General features: G+C 34.3%; 1 protein-coding gene and 1 long non-coding RNA gene across 6 annotated transcripts in view; one reads left to right on the forward strand and one right to left on the reverse strand.

Moving 5' to 3' along the window:
* Window positions 1-25,052, forward strand: part of PCLO (piccolo presynaptic cytomatrix protein) — a 331,372-nt gene that overhangs the window by 284,408 nt on the left and 21,912 nt on the right. For all 3 annotated transcript variants that reach the window (XM_090135232.1, XM_090135235.1, XM_090135228.1), the window contains exons 21-22: window positions 1,827-1,968; window positions 5,406-5,473. In XM_090135232.1, coding sequence (XP_089991358.1) covers window positions 1,827-1,968; window positions 5,406-5,473 — 210 coding nt within the window. The remainder of the gene's footprint in view (window positions 1-1,826; window positions 1,969-5,405; window positions 5,474-25,052) is intronic.
* LOC149919392 (uncharacterized) overlaps window positions 1-25,052 on the reverse strand; it is a 41,328-nt gene that overhangs the window by 10,033 nt on the left and 6,243 nt on the right. The window contains exons 2-6 of one of the 3 annotated variants that reach the window (XR_016464125.1): window positions 19,648-19,743; window positions 14,390-16,451; window positions 13,112-13,326; window positions 11,909-11,945; window positions 9,683-9,755 (exon numbers count right to left, since the gene is read on the reverse strand). This is a non-coding gene — a long non-coding RNA (uncharacterized LOC149919392). Of the gene's footprint in view, window positions 1-9,682; window positions 9,756-9,934; window positions 9,990-11,908; window positions 11,946-13,111; window positions 13,327-14,389; window positions 16,452-19,647; window positions 19,744-25,052 lie in introns of those variants that run through there. The other 2 variants (XR_016464127.1, XR_016464126.1) reach the window with 2 other exon arrangements.

The raw sequence follows: 25,052 nt of genomic DNA on the forward strand, positions 1-25,052 counted from the left end.
ACACAAAACAGATATCAGAAATCATACATGTGACTCACTCAACCATCATGAGACAGTTGATGGACTAGTTTGGGCAAGCATTATAGTCCCAACACAGGCTGTTTAGTATATGGAAGCTGACATCGTGCCTTAAAAAAGAGAGCTTGACCTCTCTTCTCCAAAATCTCTCTTGCCCAACATTTCCCAACACCAGTTTCCTGACATGTCAACTTAATCATAAGACTTCACTCACAGCTCCACAGGATGAAAATGATGGAGTAACTAATGCTCATAGCTACTTGAAGAGAGAATACTTCGGTGGTCTGGCTGCCTGTGCTGCAAAAACAAGGATGTCTTTTCCTCCACTAGAGATACTGGAAGTATCTGCTAATAACATTATGATTTTACAGTTTATTAATTTGTATTATCATCCAAAAAAGATATCCTTTCACTAGTGTACATAGTCAAGAATTTGAGCTAAATAATATTTTTTTGTCTAAAAATAATTTTGATTGACAGATTCTTTCTGTGGCTGTAGGCATTAGTGAAACAGATGAAATTAATAGAGCTTAAAAAAAGTGATTTATGAGACTGTTTGGCCCAAGGACTGATGGCATGTGAAAGGCTTCATTCTTTTCATCCAGTGTCAATTATTAATCTGATTTTACAATACGCTAGAAGAGTCGCATTCATCTTCCTGGTCCCACATTAAGAAGCATTCAGCAGTTTTCATCAAAAATATTATTCATCCAGTCACACAAAAATAATCTTGGTTGCCAGCTTAAAGCAGGAAGCCACTGGGGCTCTGGCTCTTGTTTGAAGTAATTTCCATTTAGATATTTGATTAAATTCTTACTTAAAGAAGGATCTCTTTTAACTGCTTGCATAACTGTTTCACAGTTCATCAAAGTAACAGAAAACCTCACTAAGGCTTCACAGAATAATAAATTTAAAGGAAAGTATTTTATCTAAGGTATATATGCTCAGTCACTTGGAAAAGATTAAGCATGACAATAGGAGATGTATTATGTTAAACTTAAAAATTAAATCAAAAGATTTCTATTAATATTTCCATTATAATTTCATTACTTTATATGAGAATAGTCTTTCTACTGTTTTTGTAAATTGATTATTATGTGTAATGTCACTGAGTCCTTTTTCTTGTATATATTTCTCAACTTGCTAAAGACTGAATACTAGAAAATTTGTTCATGTTATAGCAGTATCCAAAAACAAAATAATGCATCTCACATACGAGAAAGTGTTTTAAGCATGAGCAGTACATTGAAATTCCAGGCAGACAGTAAGAGATATCCAGATAGGTAAAAGCAGTTGAGAAATGTAGTACAGTTGCAGTGTTATGTCTGAAGGGAATGGAGGTCTTCATACAGTTTCTGTGACTATAGATGTCGTACATATATTTCCTTTCAGTTTCCTCAAAGTCATAAAATGTAATGAAAGTTTCATGAAGAAGAAGAGGAAGGCCCATCACATTTAAAGGGTTACCCTACACCTAATGTTTTGGATGAATGACTGGTTTTCTGTAACTTTAATCAGAAAAAAAAGTGTTAATCAATCTAACCCAGTCTTCTTTTCCTTTAGGACATTGATTTGAACTATTACCATGAATGAAGAAAAATATTCTGGTGATGCTCTGTTTGGTTTAGACCACATTCTATGTGAAAATAAACATTATCTGCAAAAGATGATACCACAACACTGGAATGTAAAGTAAAAAAGTAAAAGATGTTACAGCATATCATTTTAATAAATTCTATTTTTTCTTAATGTGGATGGCATTGACTTTTTAGAAGACATTTGGTAACCCATTGTTCCTGTCTGTACAGCAAGGTCTACTAACCACCGACCTGCAGAAAGTTCTGTCTCCACTGGCTCATCAGTCAGTAGCTTTGGCAGTGGATACAGCATGGATAGTGAAGGCAGCAGCAGTGCCACGGGAGAGAATAATCTGTTTCCCATCCCAAGAATGTAAGGCTTTTCCTTTAATACTCTGAATCCTCTGTGCACTGATTATGTGTAGCGCTTTTATTGCTGTTATCTTCATATGTAGTTTCCTTTGCAGACCTGAGTTACACAGTAGAAAAGCAGCTAACTGTGTAGAATTTCTCAGAGCTCATAATTTCATTCTGCTCTGTTGAACTGTTAATAACTATCAAAACCTCTCATCATGATTTTGTTGCTGTCACATAGGAAACATCCAAGACTTTGATGCAAGCATTTTGAGATGGGCTTGGGTTATGTTTTAGTAGTGCAGTTTTCCCATGCTTGAGGCCAATCCACTTAGATTTTCAGACCAATCTCCTGGAATTCCTTTACTAAAAAAAAAGTAATTTCTCTTCATCAGATTAATGTTTGTAGCCTGAATTTTTTGGCTGTTCTCAAAATATTAGTCAGTGGTTGTTGCTCATTCAATATCTGCAGTAGCTGTTACATGTTTTCCTTTGCAGTCCAGAAATAGCAGTCACAAGAATGTGATTTAAAAAGCAAAAAGAGGAAAGCAAGAAAAGGCTCAATTTGTTCTCTAGAGCAGTGATATTTCTAAATATTCAACATTCTTTTTAGTAAGATCACAACATAAAAAAGGCTAAAAAAACCCAACAGCCACTAATCTAGGATTTCTCTCTCATCTATGGAATCCAGGAGAGCAATGCCGGCTCAGGCTGTGGAATGCCAATTGCTTAATTTTATTGAAATTTTCAATCAACATAATTTTAGGTCAAAATGACTTTCACTTCTCAGTGGCAAAAACATTCTTTTAATTGAATTTGACAATATCTAAAGAAAAATATTTTGCAATCATTCCTAATGAAAAAGGCAAAGGTGTATGAAATCCCTGTGTACAGAAACACGAGGCAGCACTTAATATGATTTTAGTACACATTCAGTGAATTGAAATCTACATAATATTACATAGTGTGAACTATCTAGCAGGGTGATAGTATCTTATAGCCACTTGGTATTTTGACAAATTTACTATACTACTAAGACTTAAATCAACTGCACTTTACTGAAAAGCAGGAATAAATCTCCAAGGTTTTCAGCCTTTCCTTTGTTGTAATTTATTCCAGTGAATTTTGTTTAATTAAATAAAATATATCCAGATCCTATTTTTTTTTTTGTTGTATGGACTGCATCATATTCTTATTAATATTCTTATTAATATTGTGTTCTTAAAGCAAATTGTGATGTGCAGATTTTGAACCTCTAAAACTTATGTCAGACATTTACACAGACACCAAATATTTGGGGGTTTTTTGTTAGTTTTAAGGGCTTTACATAGTAATTGATGAAAATAAATAACAAAATTGATGGTTACCATCTTCAGAATCATGTTCAGAGAGAATGTTTTAAAACACATATCTATTCACATTTTCAGGTTTGGACAAAAATAATTGTATGTCTGAATACATACTTGACTGAAATTTATAGAATCATAGAATCAATAAATCATAAAATCATAGAATGGCCTGGTTTGAAAAGACCACAATGATCATGTATTTTCAACCTCCCTGCTGTATGCAGGGTCGCCAACCACCAGACCCAGCTGCCCCATCTGACCTGGCGTTGAATGCCTCCAGGGATGGGGCATCCACAACCTCCTTGGGCAACATGTTCCAATGTATCACTACCTTCTGTGTGAAAAAAATTCCTCCTAATATCTAACTCAAATCTCCCTTGTCTCGGTTTAAGACCATTCCCCCTTGTCCTATCACTACCCACTTTCATAAACAGTCGTTCCCCTTCCTGTTTATATGCTCCCTTCAAGTACTTGAAGGCTGCAATGAGGTCTCTCCAGAGACCTGCTCTTCTCCAAGCTGAACAACCCCAGTTCCCCCAACCTTTCCTCATAGGAGAGGTGTTCCAGCCCTTTGTTCATCTTAGTGGCCCATTTCTAGTCAGTGTTATGTTAATACAGACTTGATAATTTCTGCAGGGACTCTGATCCTGCAAATGGATGTTCTGTATACCCATGAGACCACTGATCACAATTTGAAGTATTAAGTGATCAAAATGATTTAAGAAGTCTTGGTATATAAAAACATCTTTGGCGATTTCTCTGTTCAGGATGAATTTCTGATCTACCAATAGAAAAGTGTTGACAGCTGAGTTTTATACTCTTTACTTTAGTCGGAATGATTAGTCATGAAATTAAAAAATAATAATAATTTAATTAGTAAAATCATGGGAATTGTTTGATGAATTAACTTATTTTAATACCTGCCAGAACTAAAGATTGTTTCAAATATCAAGAGAAATTAATCATTTTATACAGTTATTCATAGATGAATACATTTTGTAATCTTTCTATTTAAGAAATAATTTATAAAAATCTCTTATTGTTCATTTTTAATATCATTGAAAAATACGTTTCCATCTATCCTGAAGTGGATAAGTGGTGGATGCCCTATCCCTGAAGCTGTTCAAGACCAGGTTGGAAGGGCCTTGGAAATCTCTGATCTACTGGTTAGCAACTAGGCCATGACAGGGGTTGAAACTAGATGATCTTTGAGGTCCCTTCCAAACCAGGCCATTCTATGATTCTGTGAATGTTTGTAAAATAATATTAATTTAGGACGCAAATGTAAAATCAACTGAACAATATGTAGGGTCTAATAATTCTTTTATCATGCATATAATATACTTCGTATATAGGAACATAAATAACTCACAGGAGCAGATGTGTTTTTGATGGTGGTTAATGCCATGCCTTAGACCTTACAACAAGTATGTTTAAAGATTAAAAAAAGGAAATAAAACTTTTTTACCTAATATACATAAACTGAAAATAGACAACTAGACTCTCATTCACGTTAGATTCTTTCTATATCCAGGGTCTGCCAGAACATACTTTATTCCACTTACCTTGCTTTAAGACAAAGTCTCATATCTTGTCTCCTATGATGAGTCTAAACTGCATTGTAAAATCTGTCACTGAAAGAAAATACTTACCAAAATCAAAATCTACCTTTGCAATAATGATGTTGTAGAACAAATAGCAACTACTTCCATATGTCACCATTCAACATAACAGTATAAAGTGAGGCAAAGAGCTATGCAGACTGCTTGCAGAACCCCAGACTGATGGGAGGCAGGTTGTAAACAGCCCCTGATTGCTCCGTTCTTCAGGAATGCACAGGCTTATTAAGATGTGATTGCAGTTGTCTCCAAAATAAAAACAACAACAACAAAAAAGTGATGTGATCTGTTTAAATAGCAATAGCAAAAAAACTTCTGTCCTCTTTATTTTCTTGAATTTACATATATGTATGTACACATTTATTTCATTTCCTTTCAATAAAATTCTTGTGCTGAGCCAAGACTCTTTGGCTTGGGTATACTATTTGCTTAGATCTGATCTCTTCATGGTCTTATTGACAGATATGACCATATTCTTTTTTTAACAGAGGGAAGATGAGCCAGAATGGACAAGAACCAATAAAGCAGTCGGGAGTGGGATTAACTGATGCAGAAGGTAAAAAGAAATACAAACAACGCTACAGTGGTATTCCCTTCTATTTATAAAACTGATATGATGATTTCTCTTAATTGTTATGTTATGAAAGATTAGCTTATGCTCTCTTTGTATTATAGTTTAAGGTTCTCTCTTTCATTTATTCTGAAGGCTCTTTGCACATAGCACCAATGTAATGAGTCTTCAGTTTAAATGAGAAGCTTGTTTTACCTGTTTATTTAAAGTAATTAAATGGATTGCAATGAATAATATCTGTTTTTCAATGTTCATTGCTTTTCATAGTATTGGAATAAAAAAATATGAAGTGTGGAGCTGACTCAATACCCATTAAATTGATAGAAAACATCCAGTGGCTGTCAGGCTCTATTTATATAGGATTTCAGAATACTTCAAGAAGATGTTAATTTTGTTGACTATATAAAACATTAATATTAAATAAAAATGTTAGCTGAACATCAAGTTTGACTACTGCACTTAAATCATAGTGAAACACTATGATTGGGAAATCTGGAGTGAATGTTTGTTTTTTTTTTGTATGAATGTGGTTCTACCAAAGAAGGAGCCATTGTAGTATTGGAGCTGGAAAGAGCCTGACAGGATGGCTGTTAAAAGATACATGTGCAATGTGATCATTGTGTGTAATAATGGATAATTGCATGAAAATTAAGAGTCAGTGTTTTGTACTGAAGGATATGTTAGGAAAATTCCATTTCCCTTTACCTGTAAGGTATTTTCTTTCAAGTATATGCTTCTGTTGACCTCAAATATAAAACCTAATTATTGTGACCTTCATTTTATTATTAAAATAATATTTTTATCATTTGAATGAATTTCAGCACCACCTTGGGTTTTAATTAATTCATAAATTGAAATTTATGTACATAATTGAAGTCACTTTAAGTTCAGCCTTAAAAAAAAATATTTATCAGGTTTCTGCAATCTGTTTACATGGGGTAATAATTGCTGTTGCTATATTTGAGGTAAAAATAATCTAGTTTTGCACAGATTTGAAGAAGTTAAACTAGAATCTGAAGGGTAAAACTCTCTTTTTCAAAGGAAAAATCTTGAACTGTGTATATGCAGTTTGTTAAATCCTTAAATACGTTACCTACCATGCAAAAATCCAAATTTAGCTGCTTATCGAACTTCAATTTATGCAAGGGTTCTTATAAATATTTTTAAAACAAACTACTTTGAAAAGATAGGTGGTGGGAAGAAAATGGGAAATCAGGAATTTTCCATTTTTACTTTGTTATGGTGTGTTTAATACAAAAAGATAATTGTAAAGAAACAGTTTTTCAATATTTTGTTCAGCATGAATTGCCCCTTAGTTCATGTTTTTGATCATAAACTTCAGCAAATACAAACACAAAATGTTTTAATATAATATTTGTATCATTCCAAAAGAAGATATAAATTCCCAGCTCTTTTCAAAGTTTCTAAAAGATGAGTATTTAACATTCAGTCTCTCAAAGTTTTTTTCCCCACGGGCATACGTCTGCTCATCTTTAAAGTATGCAAATAGCTCAAGAACTTCTATTCCCCAGTTTTTGCTTATGATGCAGCCTGGTTCCCCTTAAAATAAAGACTCTAATTCAGTTACTTCAGTCAAAAATCTATAATAAGAAAAACAAGAGTGGTCCTCACTAAGCATTGTTTCTCCCCATTGAGGGAAGGTGGTGGGCAGCCGGGTTTTTGGTATTTGACTTCCAGTTGACAAAGTGGGGACAGATCAATTTCAAATGATGAAACAAGCCAAAGGTTGGAAAGCATTTCTGCTTCAGCATGTAAATACAATTTTATTTTGGGGATGTCATTCAGAATTTAGATGAATTCTATATTAACCAAAAGAATTTCAATACAATAGAAATATTGTGGCATTATTTTCATAAATGAACAAAAGTTAATAAAAAACTTAAAGTCTTAAAGGTCAGATGATATCTTTTCTGTAGCATACAGAATCTATGTTATGGACCAGATGAGCTCTACAATTAACTAGAAGTAAATATTTATTCCCACAGTGGCTCTCATGGCAATGACAACTGATTTATTTTCTCATTGTGGATAAGAATTTAGCATTATAGTTAAAAACTTATAACTCTAGTACTATTTTTATATTTTGAAATACTCTTACTGGATGACTTCTGTGAAAAGTAGCATATAGATTATTCTCTTTAATATTGTGTTGAATGAATGTAATTCCTTAAACATGCATATCTACTGATATTTGAAATATTTTAGTCATGCAAGCCATTCACACAGGCTTAGAAATATGTCAGGGAACTTACACAACCAAGATGTTTTAGACAGGTAGCAGGAAGAAAGGCAAGGTAGGACTCTCAAATGGCAAGGAAAACTGGTTTTTAGGCAACTGGATCAATACTGTGGCAACAGGGTTCATGTTCAGCTCATAGAGTGCAACATTAGAATGTACGCTAGTGGAATAATCAGGGAAAAAATAAAGCTGCTTTTTGTAATTGTTTACTGACCTGAGAAATGTGTTAATGTTTTGTTGGGAATGGTTTTTGTGATATGAAAATGTACCAAATAAGCAAATACCAGTAAACAGTACTACTTACTTTGCTGAAACAACCAAATGGTCAATATAAATAACTGTGAGTATTGCTATGATAATCTTTGTTTCTCTAAACATATCATCTTGTCATTTTCTGTATTTTCATACTAGTTAAGAATATAAAATAATTCAGAGTTTTGTTCTTTGACACTGTGGTAGTTATTTTTATGATATGCATTGTTGCATGCTATCTTATACTTGACATTCTGCCCTGAGCAGATAAAAAAGTTAATCTTAAATTTCAGTAAATCTTATGATGCATATTGTGATCTTCACTGAGTTATGCAAACCAATTTCTTTATTCATTTCAGAAAGTGCAATATCTTTTGTTTAAAGTTTGCTTATGAAATCTCTGGAATATTACAGACATTACAGACAAAATAATAGTTGTTTTCCCTGTAAGGATTGAAAGTAACAATTAAAAACACATGATTAATATATTGATTCAGTGTTAGATCATGATTGGTTTATGAACCTTAAGTATCTACTCAGCCAACAGATCATACACGGTATTTTCCACCTACCAACTATAGTTCAAATTAAGAAATATGTAGGGAAAATTATTTTCTTGGATTTCAGAACTGTTTATCTACAAGATAATTTCAGCTGCAATTATTTCTAGTAGGAAAGAGTTCTATAGATACAAATAGCATTTTAACTGACATAGTTAGGTATAAGTAAACTTTGAAACTTCTCATTTAGAATATGCTGTGTACATTTAAGATAAACTTTTGGCATTTCAGAGGTCCATATGAAATGAATGTTCTTTTAGAAAATACAAAATGTGTTATAAGAAACATCAGTAAGCCTTCACTCATTCCATAGTTGGAATCAACAAATACTTGCAAAGCTTGTTATATTCGTTGCTTGGCCTTGCTTACAGACTTCCAGGCACAAAATAGCAAATTTCTTATAACAGAGTGACTCTTCACCTATGCCTTCCAACAGAGTGCAGTTTTTCACTTTTTCTTTAAATTTACATCCAGTACATGTACTGAATTCTAAGCACTTCTCTATGCAATTCTGCCATAGACTAAAGGCTCACTTTCTGGCATTTCCACTGGTTTTTTGAGTGTCAGCTTGGTCAGAAAATTCCAGAATATTCTAGTAAAGATTTTGTAAATATATTTCCAGATTCAAGTATAAGGAATAGATTTGTAATGTTTGAAAACAATAAATGTTTCTAACAATAAATATTTATTTACTGAAGTTCTGGAAGATAATATGTTAGTGATAAGCACTCATGGTTTACCTAACCATACATGAACAGTCACAGTGTTTTTCTTTTCTTTTTTTTTTTTCTTTTTCTTTTTCTTTTTCTTTTTTTTCTTTTTTTTTTTTTTTTTGCATGCTATGTATTTTCTCTAGTTACAGATGGAAAATAGTTTGGTGATAACATCATGCTTTAACAGAAAAAAATTATGATTCCATGCTTTTTATTTCACACAGTCAGAGTAGTCTAACCTAAAAACAGAACTTTTTATTTTCCTAAATTTTTCAGCTGTGTGGTTCATCAGTCTGGATAATAAACTAAGATACAAGGATTCAATAATCTTAACAATTTCATGAATTGACACAGTCTAACCTTTATTTCTTGTGGAAAAAAAAAAAAAAGCTTGAAATACAAATCAAACCTTAAAACGGGCAGGACATCATTCTGTTATAGATTTGGATTTGTCCTGATGAACAGGAATGCATTGTACCTGTCTGGAATACAGGAGTAATACGTGAATTAGCCCTTGACTAAACCAAGGCATGTGTCATGATTTTCATGTTCTCAACATGCAATACCATGAAATAAACTGACAGCACAGGCTCAACTATTGCCACATTCTTAAAAGGAATTAAGGCTCAGAAATGTATAAATTCATTTTTCCTTTACTTACTGTTTAGTTAGGCTAAAGTAGTTCTGGCTGAGTGAAAGGACTCACTGTGGTATAACTGAGAAGAGAATAAGGTTTTTAGAAGTTGATTAAATCAATTTGTGTGTCTCTACACTTTAAAAATTTAGCATTCTATTTTATTATTATTTTTAATTCCAATGTTTGCAATACCAGAACTGTAGTATCAGTCCTTCTGAGTATATTCAAAGAGAAAAAGGTCATAATTCCAGAACAGAACTTCAAACAGAAGTATATAAATAAGGGGAAAAAAAGAAAAATATAGTAATTTATTAAGGGCTAATCACAATAAAGTCACTGTGGTTTTTAAATTCTTGCCATTTACAAATCTCTACTTTGATGTTTTAGTTTCGTAGTCTGAAAATATATTTCAGTGAAGATGAGAAATATTTCTTACACTTATTTGTATCGTTTCACTGAAAAAAATAGGACTGCGAATCAGAATATAGTAAGATTCATGATATAGGCTATAATTAATATCAGATTTCTTGATGGATTAACATTAAGGTGGCTTTTATTGCATTTGTACAAGTAATAGTGGCTTTGAATGAAAACATTGAGACTAGGAAGTAGTGTAAGATGGAGATCATATTAAATATAGAAATTATGTAACTTTCATTCTTTCATAATCCAGTCTGATTTACATCTTTGTATCTGTTAGAAGGTAAGTATTGAGAAATATAAACCCATTTTAGATCATATAAAGTGAGTGACAGGAAAATAAGTATTTAGCTATCTGTCCCTCACAAGAAAGAAAGAACGAAAGGAAAGAAGAAAGAAACAAAGGGAAGCATTACATTTATAGATACTTGCCCCACAGATGTGTATAGAGGAAACCACAGATGTGTATAGAGCTCTGCGGAGAGGGACCTGGGTGTCCTGGTGGACGACAGGTTGGCCATGAGCCAGCAGTGTGCACTTGTGGCCAAAAAGGCCAATGGCATTCTGGGGTGCATTAAAAAGAGTGTGGCCAGCAGGTCAAGGGAGGTGATCCTCCCCCTCTACTCTGCCCTGGTAAGGCCTCATCTGGAGTACTGTGTCCAGTTCTGGGCTCCTCAGTACAAAAAAGACAGGGATCTCTTGGAAAGAGTCCAGCGGAGAGCCACAAAGATGGTGAAGGGCCTGGAGCATCTCCCCTATGAGGAAAGGCTAAGTGAGCTGGGTCTGTTTAGCCTTGAGAAGAGAAGACTGAGAGGGGACCTGATCCAGGTCTATAAATATCTAAGGTGTGGGGGGCAAAGTGGCGAGGCCAGACTGTTTTCAACAGTGTGCGGAGACAGGACAAGGGGAAATGGCCAGAAGCTGGAGCATAGGAAGTTCCGCACCAATGTGCGCAAGAACTTCTTTACGGTGAGGGTGACGGAGCACTGGAACAGGCTGCCCAGGGAGGTGGTGGAGTCTCCTTCTCTGGAGATATTCAAGACCCGCCTGGATGCCTACCTGTGCGACCTGGTGTAGGGATCCTGCTTTGGCAGGGGGGGTTGGACTCGATGATCTCTGGAGGTCCCTTCCAACCCCTACGATTCTGTGATTCTGTGAAACCAGATGATAAAACATCCAGTCACTTGTTTTACATGTTTGAGATAAATTCTTTGATATTTAATGGAGAAGCACTGTAATTTAGGAATGAAAATGCAAAAAATAAAATCGTAAAAAAGCTCTTTGACTCTACAGTTTGGGACTCCATCCTCATTTTTTTATGGGGAATTGTGAAACACCACTTCATGCCAGTGCTACAAGGTGGATTAGAATCTAGTTTACATGCCATAATTTGCCTCTTCAGATATTTAAAACTCTTCATCGACCATATGATGAGTCTAAATACACCACGTATTACATATTCAGGTCCTTTGGTATAAAGGATATTCTTTGCTAGTTTCTCACAATTTTTTTTCTAATTAATAAATCACATTTGTTAATTTTCCTTAGTCACTACATAGAAAGATTATAATAACTTACTTCTTCCACTGTGTTAGCTATGGGGAAGAGACGCAACCTGCAAAATGAGTAAAGACGGCAGATTAGACAGAGCTTGTATTGCTACTATTGATCAGAGACATGAAAGTGATTATTGGGAAGTTCAACACAGGAACTGAAAATGCTCCTTTCCTGTGCAAATGATTGTCTGGGTACAACTGCACATTCAGGCATGGTTATTTTTCTTTTTTAGGGGAAACGCATTTATTCTTTGGCAGTGGTTTCTTCTGTACTTTTGACTATTCAGCAGCCCTCATGTCCCACATTCCTTACCCAGTTTTTGTCCTGAACAGATACAATCTTTGTGGCAGGAAAGATCCCCTTTCTTTTCGTTTTTCATACCTTTCTATTGTGCTTCATTCACTGGAGCTACATCAGAATTTTGCATCTATAATACCAGGTATTAAGAGTCTGAAAACTGTTGTTAACCAGCAAATTTAAAGTGTTATTATATTTTCAACATCCATTTATGTTAAGGTTTATGAAGCAAATGAATAGACAGATGCATTCTGAGTAGTCTCCAATTAACCCACAAATCATACAGTGCATTTACTTTTCTTAAATTCAGTTAAACTGAACTTATTCCTATCTTCTATCACATCATTAATTCACAATATGCTAATGGTAAATTATTAGCACTAAATAACCAAGATAGAAACAGTTTCTTTCATAACAACAGAGAATTTAGGCTCTATCCAATTCTTTTCATGGACATCTTAGCCTACTATCTCAAAACTAAAAATTGCACCATCTATTGTGTTCCTGCACATATATGATATGATCTTTGTTTTTTTCCTGCCTTCCCAATAACTGAAATATCTCAGTAGTGTCAAACCATCAGTTATAATATGTACTAAAACACAAGAGAACCAGAAAAATATGCTGGATTTTAAAATATTTTTCTCGAATCAATAGAGGCTTGTAATCAATATGTACATGATTTTGACTTGATTGTAATGGATACTGAGCCATAGATTTAAAGAGAAAATAAGCCAATCTGAGTGTAACAGTGTAGACTGAGAACTGTTTGTTTTTGAGCCACATCCAGTAGTATATATCAAAAGAAATTGCCGAACACTCTCCATCTTTCTTAAAGAGAAATAAAAACTTGATCATCTCTTTTCTAAGACATAATAGCAATAATAAACTCTGAGCTTATAGACATATTTTACCATGCTGACTTACATGTAGTCAAGGTAATTGTAGACAAGGCAATTAATCGTGCCCCTCTACTCTGTGCTGGTGAGACCTCACTGGGATACTGCATCCAGATGGGGAGTCCTCGGTGCAGGAGAGACATAGATCTGTTGGATCACATCCAGAGGAGGGCCACAAAAATGATCCAAGAGATGGAACACTTCCCCCACAAGGACAGGCTGAGAGAGCTGGGGCTGTTCAGCCTGGAGAAGAAAAGGCTGTGAAGACCCGAGAGCAGCCTTTCAGTATCTAAAGGAGGACTACAAGAAAGAAGGGGACAGACTCTTTAGGAGAGTTGATGGTAATAGGACATGGAGAAATGGTTTCAAATTAAAACAGGGAAGATTTAGGCTGGATATAAGAATAAAAATTTTTTAAAGGTGGTGATGCACTAGAATAGGATGCCCAGAGAGATGGTGGATGCCCCATCTCTAGTCACATTCAAAGTCAGCCTGGATGAAGCTCTGAGCAACCTGATCTAACTGCAGAGGACAATGTTCATTGCAGGGTAGTTGGACTAGATACCCTTTAAAGGTCCCTTCCAACTCAAAAAATTCTGTGATTCTTCAATTGTTTATAAAATAAAATATTTTTGATTCCAAATAGAGGTAGTAAAATGTGACCCTTTCCCAGAAAGAGAGCTAAATGAAAGAATAACTTACTGCCAAATTCATCAACTGTCTATAAATAAAAAGGATAGAGTTTAATCTGACATTATTTATACTGTCATTAATATAGAATCACAGCCGTTCTTTTGACCATAAGCTTCTAGCAAAGGTCTACTCTCTAGTATTCTTGACAGTTTAAGATTGATCAGTGCCACCAAAACTTAAAGCAGAAAATAGCAGTGATGGTGATTTCTCATGTGAATAACTGTTTCAATATGGAGTGAAAAACAGGGACACAAGTGAATAGAAAATAAGTAATGAACGCACTTGCAGCTAGCCTGTCAAGTGTCAATTTCCTCATACTGCAGTGCCTTTACTTAAAAAGTGAAAAGATATTCTTTCTGTCATACAGGATCTTTAAGCAGTGAATGAAGATGGAATAAGTTGTCAGTAATCTTTTTTTTTATTATTTCTTTTTCTGTTTTAAGCTATCTGTAACATTTTATACATGCTTTCTCAGACTTGGAATAACCATATTATTTATACCTAAAAATGACACTAATTTGAAGAATTGATTCAAGATGAAAAACAACAGTATTATAAACCTAAGAATGATTAGCTTCCTAAATTCTGGGAAACATTTTTTTTCAGAAATTACTGATTGGCCCAGTAGTCTACTTTGCCCATCTGGCTCTCCAGTAACAATTGGAGCAATTAGTGCTGTCTTCCTGAGGTACTTGCCAGGATAACCCAACTGATTTCCCTGAAAAGAAGCAGGAAGAATTTAAGTAAGAATAAAAACGGTAGCCAGAGATAAAAGCACACAGGAAAACGAAGCAAGTACATCCTTGTACTCATGTGACTAACAACATTACTTTATACAATGATAAACAATCCTGTTGCCAAATTGTTGCTATAAAGTGTCATTAAAAAAGAAGTTAATAATCCAGGGAGCCCTACTGTGATTAACTAGTGGCTAGCCAGGCCGCCTAAGCCACTCATTTATGAACTGGGACTGGATGGGTACTAGCCATTAAATCATTTGTCAAGAAAATTTACTGTGCCTGATTTTTTTAAAAGCTTTCATTTAAAAAGTCCCATGAATTCTGTAGAAAATAATCAAATATTAAAACAAACAAGCTAAAGGAAAAACAGAAAAAGCTGAAAGCAAATGGATTTCAACTCAACACTAAAACACAACCTTCTGAAATAGTGAGTCAATAATTATTTTGAAAGATAATTTTCTTGCCTAATGTTAATAGCCGCTTTTCTTGGTACAGCTCTTAAATGCATCTTCACTAAAGCACTGCTCCATGGGACTTTCAAGAGGCTTTTCTGGTGATTCCTTTGAGAGGTAGTGGGGAAAGAGGGTAAGAGGGTTCACACTTAAGAATAATACTGCTAGCAATGCCATCAAAACTTTGATACAGGTATATGATATTATTTCTGAAAACAAAGCTAAACAAAACAGAGCAAACTTGACCGAATAGCTACAGACACATTTTACTACAAATATCAGTTAATAAAGGTAACTTCAAGCACCAAAAAGCAAATAAGGATTGAGGTTGAGGGAATCTCAAGAAATTATCCCATTGCTTCAAAACATAATGTTGTTTCTAAAAGACTTCTACTAACCTGCACAAAAAATCTTAGCTGTGACTGAGACTTTAATTTGGCAGACTGCTGTAGAACTTAACAGTCCTTGATGTTTTCTTTGTTCTTTTAGTTTTTCTATCTTTTTCTAGGCCTGTCTTGCTTGTTGAAATTAATGCTCTAAGATACAGAGCAAATTCCAAAATTCCTCTCACAAACACAGCATATTTTAGCAAGCACTCCTTATAAATAGATGTTTGTAAGAGTTCTTGTAGATGATACAATTGCTTCTAGTGGACAGTTCTCTAACAGAGCACCACTTTTATTGAATCTACCTAAATAGGTAAAATATATATTTATATATATATATCATAACCTACTCCTATAATTAACAATTCTTTGTAACTGCTTAATATATGTAATATTTAAAAATAGATGGAATTGCATTTCATGTATATGATTTAGAAGATTATTCATTCTTTATTTCTTTCATTAGTTATTTTATAACAAACACATAAATTGTATTATAATGTTGGTATTAAAAAATAGAATTTTTCCCCCATCTGTTTTAGTAATATAAATCCTTTTTTAGGCAACAGTTATCTTGTAGTACAGATGGCTAGAGCATTTTCAGGTGCAATCACAAGGCAGGCTAAAATTAGTATTTAGTTGTTATTTAATTTAGTATTTAGACAGCTTAGAATTATTAGACTGCAAATTTTGCTTCAAGACAGAAGTTTTGAAAATCAGTGTGTTAGAATTAGTATGAATCTTTTCTGTGATAAAACTTACTAGATTATTCTGATTCTCATGGTAAAGAATATGGTGTCATAGTTATAATTACAACATTATGCTCTGTCTCTATTTCATATATAGATACATATGCTTACCATAATGATTCATTATTTAATCTCATGACAGTAGGCTTAGAGACTTATAGTTTCAAGGAAACATTATCCCTTTTAAAAACAAGTGAATAATGATTTTGCTGTTCTGGAAAATCTCCAGGTTCATATTTCTGCTAAAGAACTCTGAACAGTTTGTCCTGTGTAGGCATTTGAAACTCCTTTAGGATGTTATAGAGTAGTCTTTCCTTCTGTGCATTATTTCTTCTGGTACCACTATGCCTATGAGTGGGAGAGAATGAAACAAACAGAAGATAAATGTCATGGTAGAAAGTGATGTGCTGTTTCCAGAGTAGGTTGCACTTTCCTGTTTGTTTACTAGGATTCAGGGGCTAAAGTACTTTGTGCTCTAGTAAAGTTGCTGTTTCAGAAAGTTTTGAGCATCCTGCCCATTTATACAATTTAATGAAATATCATTTCATTATTATATATATATATAATTTATTTATTATATAACAGAATGAAATATCATTTTTTTATTTTTTAAGTTTTCTTTATATTTTGACTGCCTCTTTGGCTTTGCAATCTCACTGATTGGAATATGATAATAACGTAGCATGACTGAATTTCAGTGCCTTGAAAAAACTGAAAATTTCTGCAGATCTCCTGAGTTAAACACCCAGTTTGTACATCTGCCATAGTATTTCATGTTTTACACGGCCATAGTGCCTACAATTTTACGTATTTTCTGGTAACATATTGGCTACAATAATCAGTTTGTGTGATTTACTAGAAAAAGACCCATATGTAACTTCCATCAATGCCTACTGAGTCATACTGCTATGGATTCTTTCTGTTTCCTCCTGCTGCTCATCTAGTATCTATAGCATTTATTCTCCTTGGTTGTGTCTGAGTGAGTGTTTAGCTTTATAGCAACAATAGTCTTCTATGTTCCTGAAAGGTACTGGATTTTCAGTGATCTGAATGCAATTATTCAAAATCTTCACCTTCTGACTAACATGACCATTTTAAGGGTTCATTTTTTCATGACAGGTAGAAGGGAAGCTTTCACACTTGAATGACACATACGCTTTAACTCTTTATATGTACAGTGGTCATAAGGCTGTGGGATTTTGTATCTGTTTATGACAATATGCAAAGAAACTGTCTTTATATAAAGGTACTTTTCACACAATTTCCCATGTTTGAAAAAGTAAAGCCTACACAATATCCAGACTTAGTAATTTATTTCATACACTTTACTTTCAAATGCTCCCACGAAGAAAAATTTTCTAACTTGCTGGATAGTTATACTGCGTATTATTACAATTAAGAAACTATATAGGTTACTAGTAGTTTTTAAACCCATTTTACTTTTGTACATGAAACCTGGTATTTCCAATGTTTTTGAACATTTTTGCACACAGAGAGCTTTCACATCAAATTGGAGATAGAGTTTGGGAAACAGAGTGTATGAGCCTTTCCTCATCAGTCCTTATTAACACCTCATTTAGGTGTTGTTCCACTGAGTAAGGGTCTACTCTGTATTCACAAAATTATAAAAATATAATGAGACTTGAAGAGTCTTGGCTTGCCAAATGTGATAGAATGAGAAACCCAAATACATATCTCCTTTCTTTCCCCTTTCTGGGATCAACTGGAACATGGAGCACATTTAAAGCATACAACAAAATCAATAATTATTCCCTGGCTCTTGCTATAATTACGAGAAGAAAATTCTTATTAGGGAAAATATGATTATAAAGTAAGTAAAAAGTGGTCAGACCTTTTTTGAAGGCATTTTTTGAAGTTAACTGCATAATTATTCTCACTTGAATAATACCAGTATTTATAATAAAGGTCCATGCTAATAAATTTTCATATCATATGTTTTTTTTTTTTTCCAAAACATTATAAAATTTGATGAAGTTTAGATTTTTAATTTAAATAAATAATAAGAACTTAAGTAGGGGTACATAGAAATGACATCGTTCTTCTTTGGCTTCTCAGTGAGACATCTGAGTGAATAACCTGACTTCTATAATGTAGTCTCCCAGTACAAAATAAAGGTTGCAATATACTCTAAACTGCCTCAAGAATACTGATTGGAGAGTCTTGTGTAAATACATTTCTGATGATACTAAGTTACTTTAAACGTTTAACTCAAAATTTTGTGCAACATTTTGGTAGGACAGTGGAGTTAGTATCCAAAGAAAATGCTCATATCTGGCAGGTATATGTAATGTACACTGTGACCATCTGGCCTTCCATACTTCTTAACTATTATTTTTTGCCATTTCAAAATTCATTTTGAAATGGCATTCAACTCATTTGCAATATCATATAGCTGCAGCATGCATTACATAAGTGTTATTGGACTCTATCCAAAATGAGATTTGAAGGAGAGAATGAATATGCTGTCCTTCTGGATATTTTCTTAGAGGTATTGTATATCTCCTGTACTCTTCATAGAAGCTCTGTAGATATCCACCTGTAGATAAATGTAAGTCTGTCACAGATTCTTCATTTCCGTTTCACTTGAGCCTATGTTCAGTATCAATTCAGTATGTCTCAATCATTGGTAGACAATCAAACTTGTGCAGTCTTATAAAAACTACTGTTAACTTCTTTGTTGGTCAAAATCCTTAACTTTCCAGTCTATTTTGCATTGAATTTAACCTGTCTGTAGGCATGCTAAAAGCCTTCAGAGTTTACTTAAAAGACATGGTGAAAACACAGCCTGAAAAATATCCAAGCAAAAGTGAAAAAAATATCAGGGATCACTGCAAAGCCCCCCCACCAAGAAAACTGAGCATAGTCCCACTCTGAAATACAGCGCTGACCATGACCTAAAAGCAGGAACTTCCCCACTTTACTTTACTTCTGAAAATAGTTTTTCTGACGTTGTTATGTTCATGCAGGCTTCATCTGCATAATTGTTTTGATTCAGAGCAGTGACACAGCTTTGAAATAAATTCTTCAATTTTACCTTGTCTGACATTGAGTTGATTTTCTTTTCAGAATAGTTTTGGTACATCCAAATAAGATTATCTGAGAGAAACTTAACTGGAAAATCTGCTCCAGGCAAGCATATTAGGTGCTCCTGTCCCTGAGTATGTCATAATCATAACCAATGGTGAGACTTTTGGACAGAACTGGACCACATGAAAAAATGGAAATTTGTATCAGGGACAAGAGACAATCCAGTTTCAAGGAAAAGCTTCCAACCATATGCAATATAGATGTAGGTGTCACAACACTTACTACTTTGGACCACTGATCTTTTCCTGTTGCACCAGTTCATATGCTAATGTAAGATAACAGATAATTAGGGAAACACCAAAGTATATACCTAAGGACTTTGTAACTTAAATCACTTGAGAACCCAATTTTCTATTAGTAATAATTCTACAGATATAAAATGTAGTAATAATTCTACAGATATAAAATGTATACACACATATGAAAACATACATACCTCTGTCATCCTGTGATCTGTATTCTGAGAAATCCTCTTCATGCCTATATAAAGGGGTCTCATGAAATAAAGGAGATAAATGTGTCAGCTGCCACACTGCAATAAAAACATGATAAAGGTGAACAGTGATGAACATTTCACTTCCTTCTATCACATTGCACTGGTGGAAAATCTGACAAAGAATCTCTCAAATCTTTTTGAGAAGAAGATAAATAAATCCTCCCACATAGAAGGAAGTCTAACAACATTTTCATAATTCTTTCTATTTAATTTTCCCCTGTAGTTTGTTCTCATCCTAGTTTGCTATACTGATGTATGCATGTGCTTCATTGCTTTATATAGCAAACATCACAGCAATGCAAAGTATGGGAGATGTACATGAAATCATAACATATACAGGGTGATATACACAATCAAATAGATATAGCGGGCTAGATTTAAATCATGTAACAGTTCAGTTCAGAATTTAACCATAAAAGTCATTGAAATCTTATTAGATTCAAATAGGCATAAGAAGGATCACATGATGAGAAACTTTCAAGTACTGCAGATAACACTGAAGATTATTGAAGTGCTGAAGAATTAGGATCAATTCATGTTATCTGGCTGAGAATTGAAATGATCTCTGAATGTGGGAAGCCTGTCCTCTGAGCAACCCTGAGCTCAGACTCCACAGCTTTTACTCTATTATTTAGCACAGCATTGCTTTTTTCCTATTCCACCCATTATTTTTAACTCCACAGGTTTTTCACTGTACTTATTCACTGTTCTGCATTTACTTTAAATAAGCTCTACAGTGTTTCAGAATTTTCCTTATATAGAAGGAAGGAATCCTTTGCTACACAGTCTTCTTGGGATTCAAATCACCCACCTTGCCTTAGAAAAATATCCATACCCCATATTTCGCCCCTCTGGTTGGTTTCAGTACTAATATCAGTGGGTTTTGTAAAAAGTGGATAGACTGAAATGGAAGGTAAGGTTTATGAACAGTTTGAAGTGGAAAATTTGTTTAATAATGCATGTCAGGAGCAGAAGTGAAGTCAGTAGTTTGAAATCAATGCAAGTAGCAATGATCATATAAACTTGTGTCTGAAGATTCAGTATGGATTAATTCAACAAGCTAACACTGTGCTGAGTCAAGGTAGATTTCATACATACAGATTCCTAGGATTAGGTCAATTTCAATGATCTATATGCATATGTCTATACAAATCTAAACATATTCATACAAATGCATATGTATGAATGCCAGTATACATACACAGGCACGCACGTATATAAATGAATGAATTGCATTCACATACATATATATATACATAAATGTGCACATGTACATATGCATAGTATGATCTAGTATTCATCCTGTATGTTTAAAAAAACCACCCAGTTATAGATCAGTTGTTTCATCTCCTTCTGCAGGAGTCTTCATTATTTGAAATATCACTTTTGTTTCATGAGCTTTCATAACCTGAAAAATAAACACCGCTGAGATTGCAATGAATAGAAAAAATCTTCAGTGAGGTGAGCCCTGTGTATCAAACTAAATCTCACTTAGAAAAGCAATGGATTTCATTAACTTCACTCAGCTTTGCAATTGACTTTTCATGTTTTCTATTGCTTTACTAGTCTTCTTACAGTAATTTAAATATTACTGATTTCATTGGCAACTTCTTTTGAATCTGAAAAATAGGATAAGAACATTTCTGGTCTGACCCTTTAAGTAGTCTAGGAATTTCTCTGAATTATAAAGATTTTATTTCAGCCTCATACTCATTCAATTTCTATATCAGTTCTCTAATTAAAAACCTAGACTTTTTTCTGATATATCAAACCATCTAATCTAGTATCTTTCTACAGCTGGGACCTCTGCACTAGATAATGCAACGAGGAAATTTGTCATGGGATTAATGGGATGATCAGCCACTTAGGCAAAGCTTTTGCAATCAGTGGAAAGAAAGAACCATTTTCAAGGTACAGTTCATCTGTCCTGTTTTAAAGATATATTTGCAAATAAAACAAACCACATTTTAGAAGAGAATTTGCTTTCCTTGTGGTTTAAAGGGAGCCTTGACATCTGGCTCACATACATACATCAACATTCAGACAAATGAATCTTATCAGCAGGGTCTATCTCCAACAGACATTAAATAACATTTACCATAAAATGTTATTCTGTATGCATCAAGAAGTAAATTTTAAGCATATTTAACTTTATTTGAAAAAAAAATGCTAATTTGATTTGATCTGCTGTTCTGAGATGGCTGCTGTTCTCAACAGCAAGTGTAATTATAATCTGAAGTGTTAAGTTCCATAATTATCTTAAACTAACAAGAAGCACAAGATAGTTTCAATTTGCTTTTTATTAGAAAAGGCTCAAATTAGGAAGAGAAAAACTGTATGTAGGAGAAATTTGGGGTCAGCTCTCAGATATATTCAAAATAACCATCTTAAAATAACAGATGTTACATGATAACAAAGATCAGGTTTTATTTCCTTAAATATGAAAGTCAAAGCAGATCACAAGTCCAAATTAAGAAACAATTTTGCACATCTTAAGAAAATGTTAAAAATACTAATTCTGTTTCCATTGCATTTATATAACTAATACTTTTAGTTCTCCAAATTCTATGTTGCAAATATGTTAGATTTATTTATTTATTTATTTATTTATTTATTCCCCCAAAAGAAAACAAGAATTCTGCCAGCATTAGTGATCAATTTAGTGATAAAATGTGCTTCATTTTTGCTTCTTCCTGAGGGAAGCCCTACACTAAACTTCTCCTCAAACTTCAAATCTCATGGGGAGGAATAAAAATAGACACCATTGAGATGGTATAGACAGCTGCAGAATAGTTCCATGGATTCAGTGATTGACACAAAGCTCATTAGAAAGAAGGAAAATTACTCTCATGATTCACAGTGTACCTGGAGATACTGATTGCCTCTTAATTGGTTTTGTCTCTCGGAAGAGTTGGTGCCTTATATTTGCTAAAGGAAGCTCATCCTTAAAACACACTAGCAGGTAACAGCCTCCCTCCTGACCTAAGGAAAACCTCATATGAAGGGAAAAAAAACAGATCAATCAAATTTAAATGCAATTTCACAGTTAGTTAGTTAGTTAGTTAGCAAAGTCACAGTTAGTAAGCTTATCCTTTTATCCAAGCTCCAAGATGTAGTTGTCACAACTGGGCAATGGTCTATATAAGCAGTTTATAAACTCTATCTCGAATGCGTACCACAGTTTTTCAAATAATTTTAGAATTATGATTTGGTACAAACATGGAAATATCCTAAACAGTTCAAACAAATTCCTGTCTCAAACATCCACTTAGCTAACTTAATTGACAGAATACAAGGACAACTCCCATAGATTTGGATTCAACAGTTCCTAAGGTGGAAGAGAAAGAACTCTGGGAGCTGTCAGAGGAAGTGAGACAAAAATGGGAAGAGAGTGCAGGAACCAGTCAAATTTTATAAAATTACACGTACTATAGGCCTGCTTAAATGCTTGAGGAGTGAGCAGCCCGCAAAGAACCTGAATGTCCATAAATGAAAGCAAGAGTGAAGAGTAAAAGAAAATCCTAAATTTCACTGCTTAGACTTTTCTAGGTAATGGTAACAATCTGTCCAAGTATCCTTGAACTTTGACCTGCTCCCACTGGCATATGAGCTCATAGCCTGTGCCAGTGACATCTCTTGTTTACATGATCAAGATCCCTGCATTTCCTTGTTGATTTTAGGAAAAAAAAAAAAAAAAAAAGGTCAAGAAAGATAGGAGCAAACCTGGTCACCACTGAAAAGTGCCAAATGATTTTTATATTACCATGCTGTAGAAACGGATTGTTGTCTTCATATACTTGCAAGACCACATCAGACAAATGTGTCCAGTTTGGGCCTCAGGGTGTATTGAGAAGCTTCCGACAGAATGTCAGTATGGTGTTTAATGGCCAGAGCAAGTGTCACTGAAGAGAGGCTAAGGGTTTATTTAAAAATCAGGAAATGAGTTATTGCTAAACACCTGATGGAAGGTTGCAGAGAAGATGGAAGCAGACTCAGAGCTCTGCAGAAAAAAATAAAAAAATAAAAAAAAATTAACACTCATGATCTGAAGGGAAAATTGAACAGTAAACAAAATGGGAAATAAATCAGCATGAGTTTAGTTAAAACACTGAGTAGGGCTGCTTAGTGATGGTGTGAGGCCTCTCTTGGAAATTTTCACAACTCAACAGATAAGATCTGAGCAAGCCGATGTAATCTGGAAGTTAACCCTATTGTAAATGAGAGGTTGGATAGGAGGCTTCAATTATTCTGCCTCTATATTTAGCATTGGTGCAGCCCCATCTTGAGCATTGCATGTAATTCTAAGCTCCACAATATAAAAAGGATGTTAAGGTGCTTGAATACATCCAGAGAAGGACAAGAAAGCTGGTAACAGGGCTGGAAGACCCTGTGAGGAGATGCTGAGGATGCTTGGGTTGTCTAGTCTGGAAAAGACAAAGAGGTGACCTCATTGCTCTCTACAACTTCCTGGGCAGGGGAAGCAGGTAGTGAGGTGCTGGTCTCTTCTCCTTAATGACCAAGGATAGAATGCATGCCAGAGGGTGTTCAGACTGGTTATTAGGAAAAATTTCTTTCTCACAAAGGTGGTCAAACACTGGAACAGGGTTCTTGGAGAGACTGTTGTTGTCCCAAGCCTGTCAGTGTTCAAGAGGCATACAATATACTGTGGCTTATGTTTAGGCATGAAAATGTCATGTAGTTGGACTTGACAATCATTTTAGGACCCTTCCAGGTGAATTACTGTTACTCTAGCCATTTCCTCTCTCAGTTATTTTATGAGTCTATACTTGTTTCATAAAACACACTGTCATATGCCAGCAGTGTTGTTCCCTCAACCTCATTTCATACTTCATGGTGATGCAAAACGTGTCCTGAGTTGGTTTATGTGAGTAATCCGAATCAATACTCTGTGGGACACTGGGAGTGATACAGTTAGTAGGATACATTTTGCTAACTAGTTCACTAGGCAACTGTACAAACATTTGTGACTAAAGGAGTTAATGGTAGGGAAACTGTGAAAATAAATAAGCAGGACTGTGAATAGAGTTTTTTTCCTGCACTGATCCCAATTTATTCTGTTTTAAGATGAATAAGAATCAGTGATTAGTTACAGGCAAAGATGTTCTCTGCAGTTAGACTGGTGCCGAAGGGAGTATTATTTTCTTTGAGATGAGATATCACCAGGAAGAGTTTAAAGAAATGATCTGCAGAAGCTTTTAATTAAACACTCTATAGCGTTTTTTATAATAACTGTTAGCCAAATTTGTCCAGGTAACTATGCAGTACTTACAGTTCTCTGCTGAAGTTGCAAACAGGTAGCATATTCTTTTCTTAGCATATGTTTT

The sequence above is a fragment of the Phasianus colchicus genome, chromosome 1 (genome assembly GCF_987193195.1).
Source record: "Phasianus colchicus chromosome 1, bPhaCol1.hap1.1, whole genome shotgun sequence".
Classification (NCBI taxonomy): Eukaryota; Metazoa; Chordata; class Aves; order Galliformes; family Phasianidae; genus Phasianus; species Phasianus colchicus.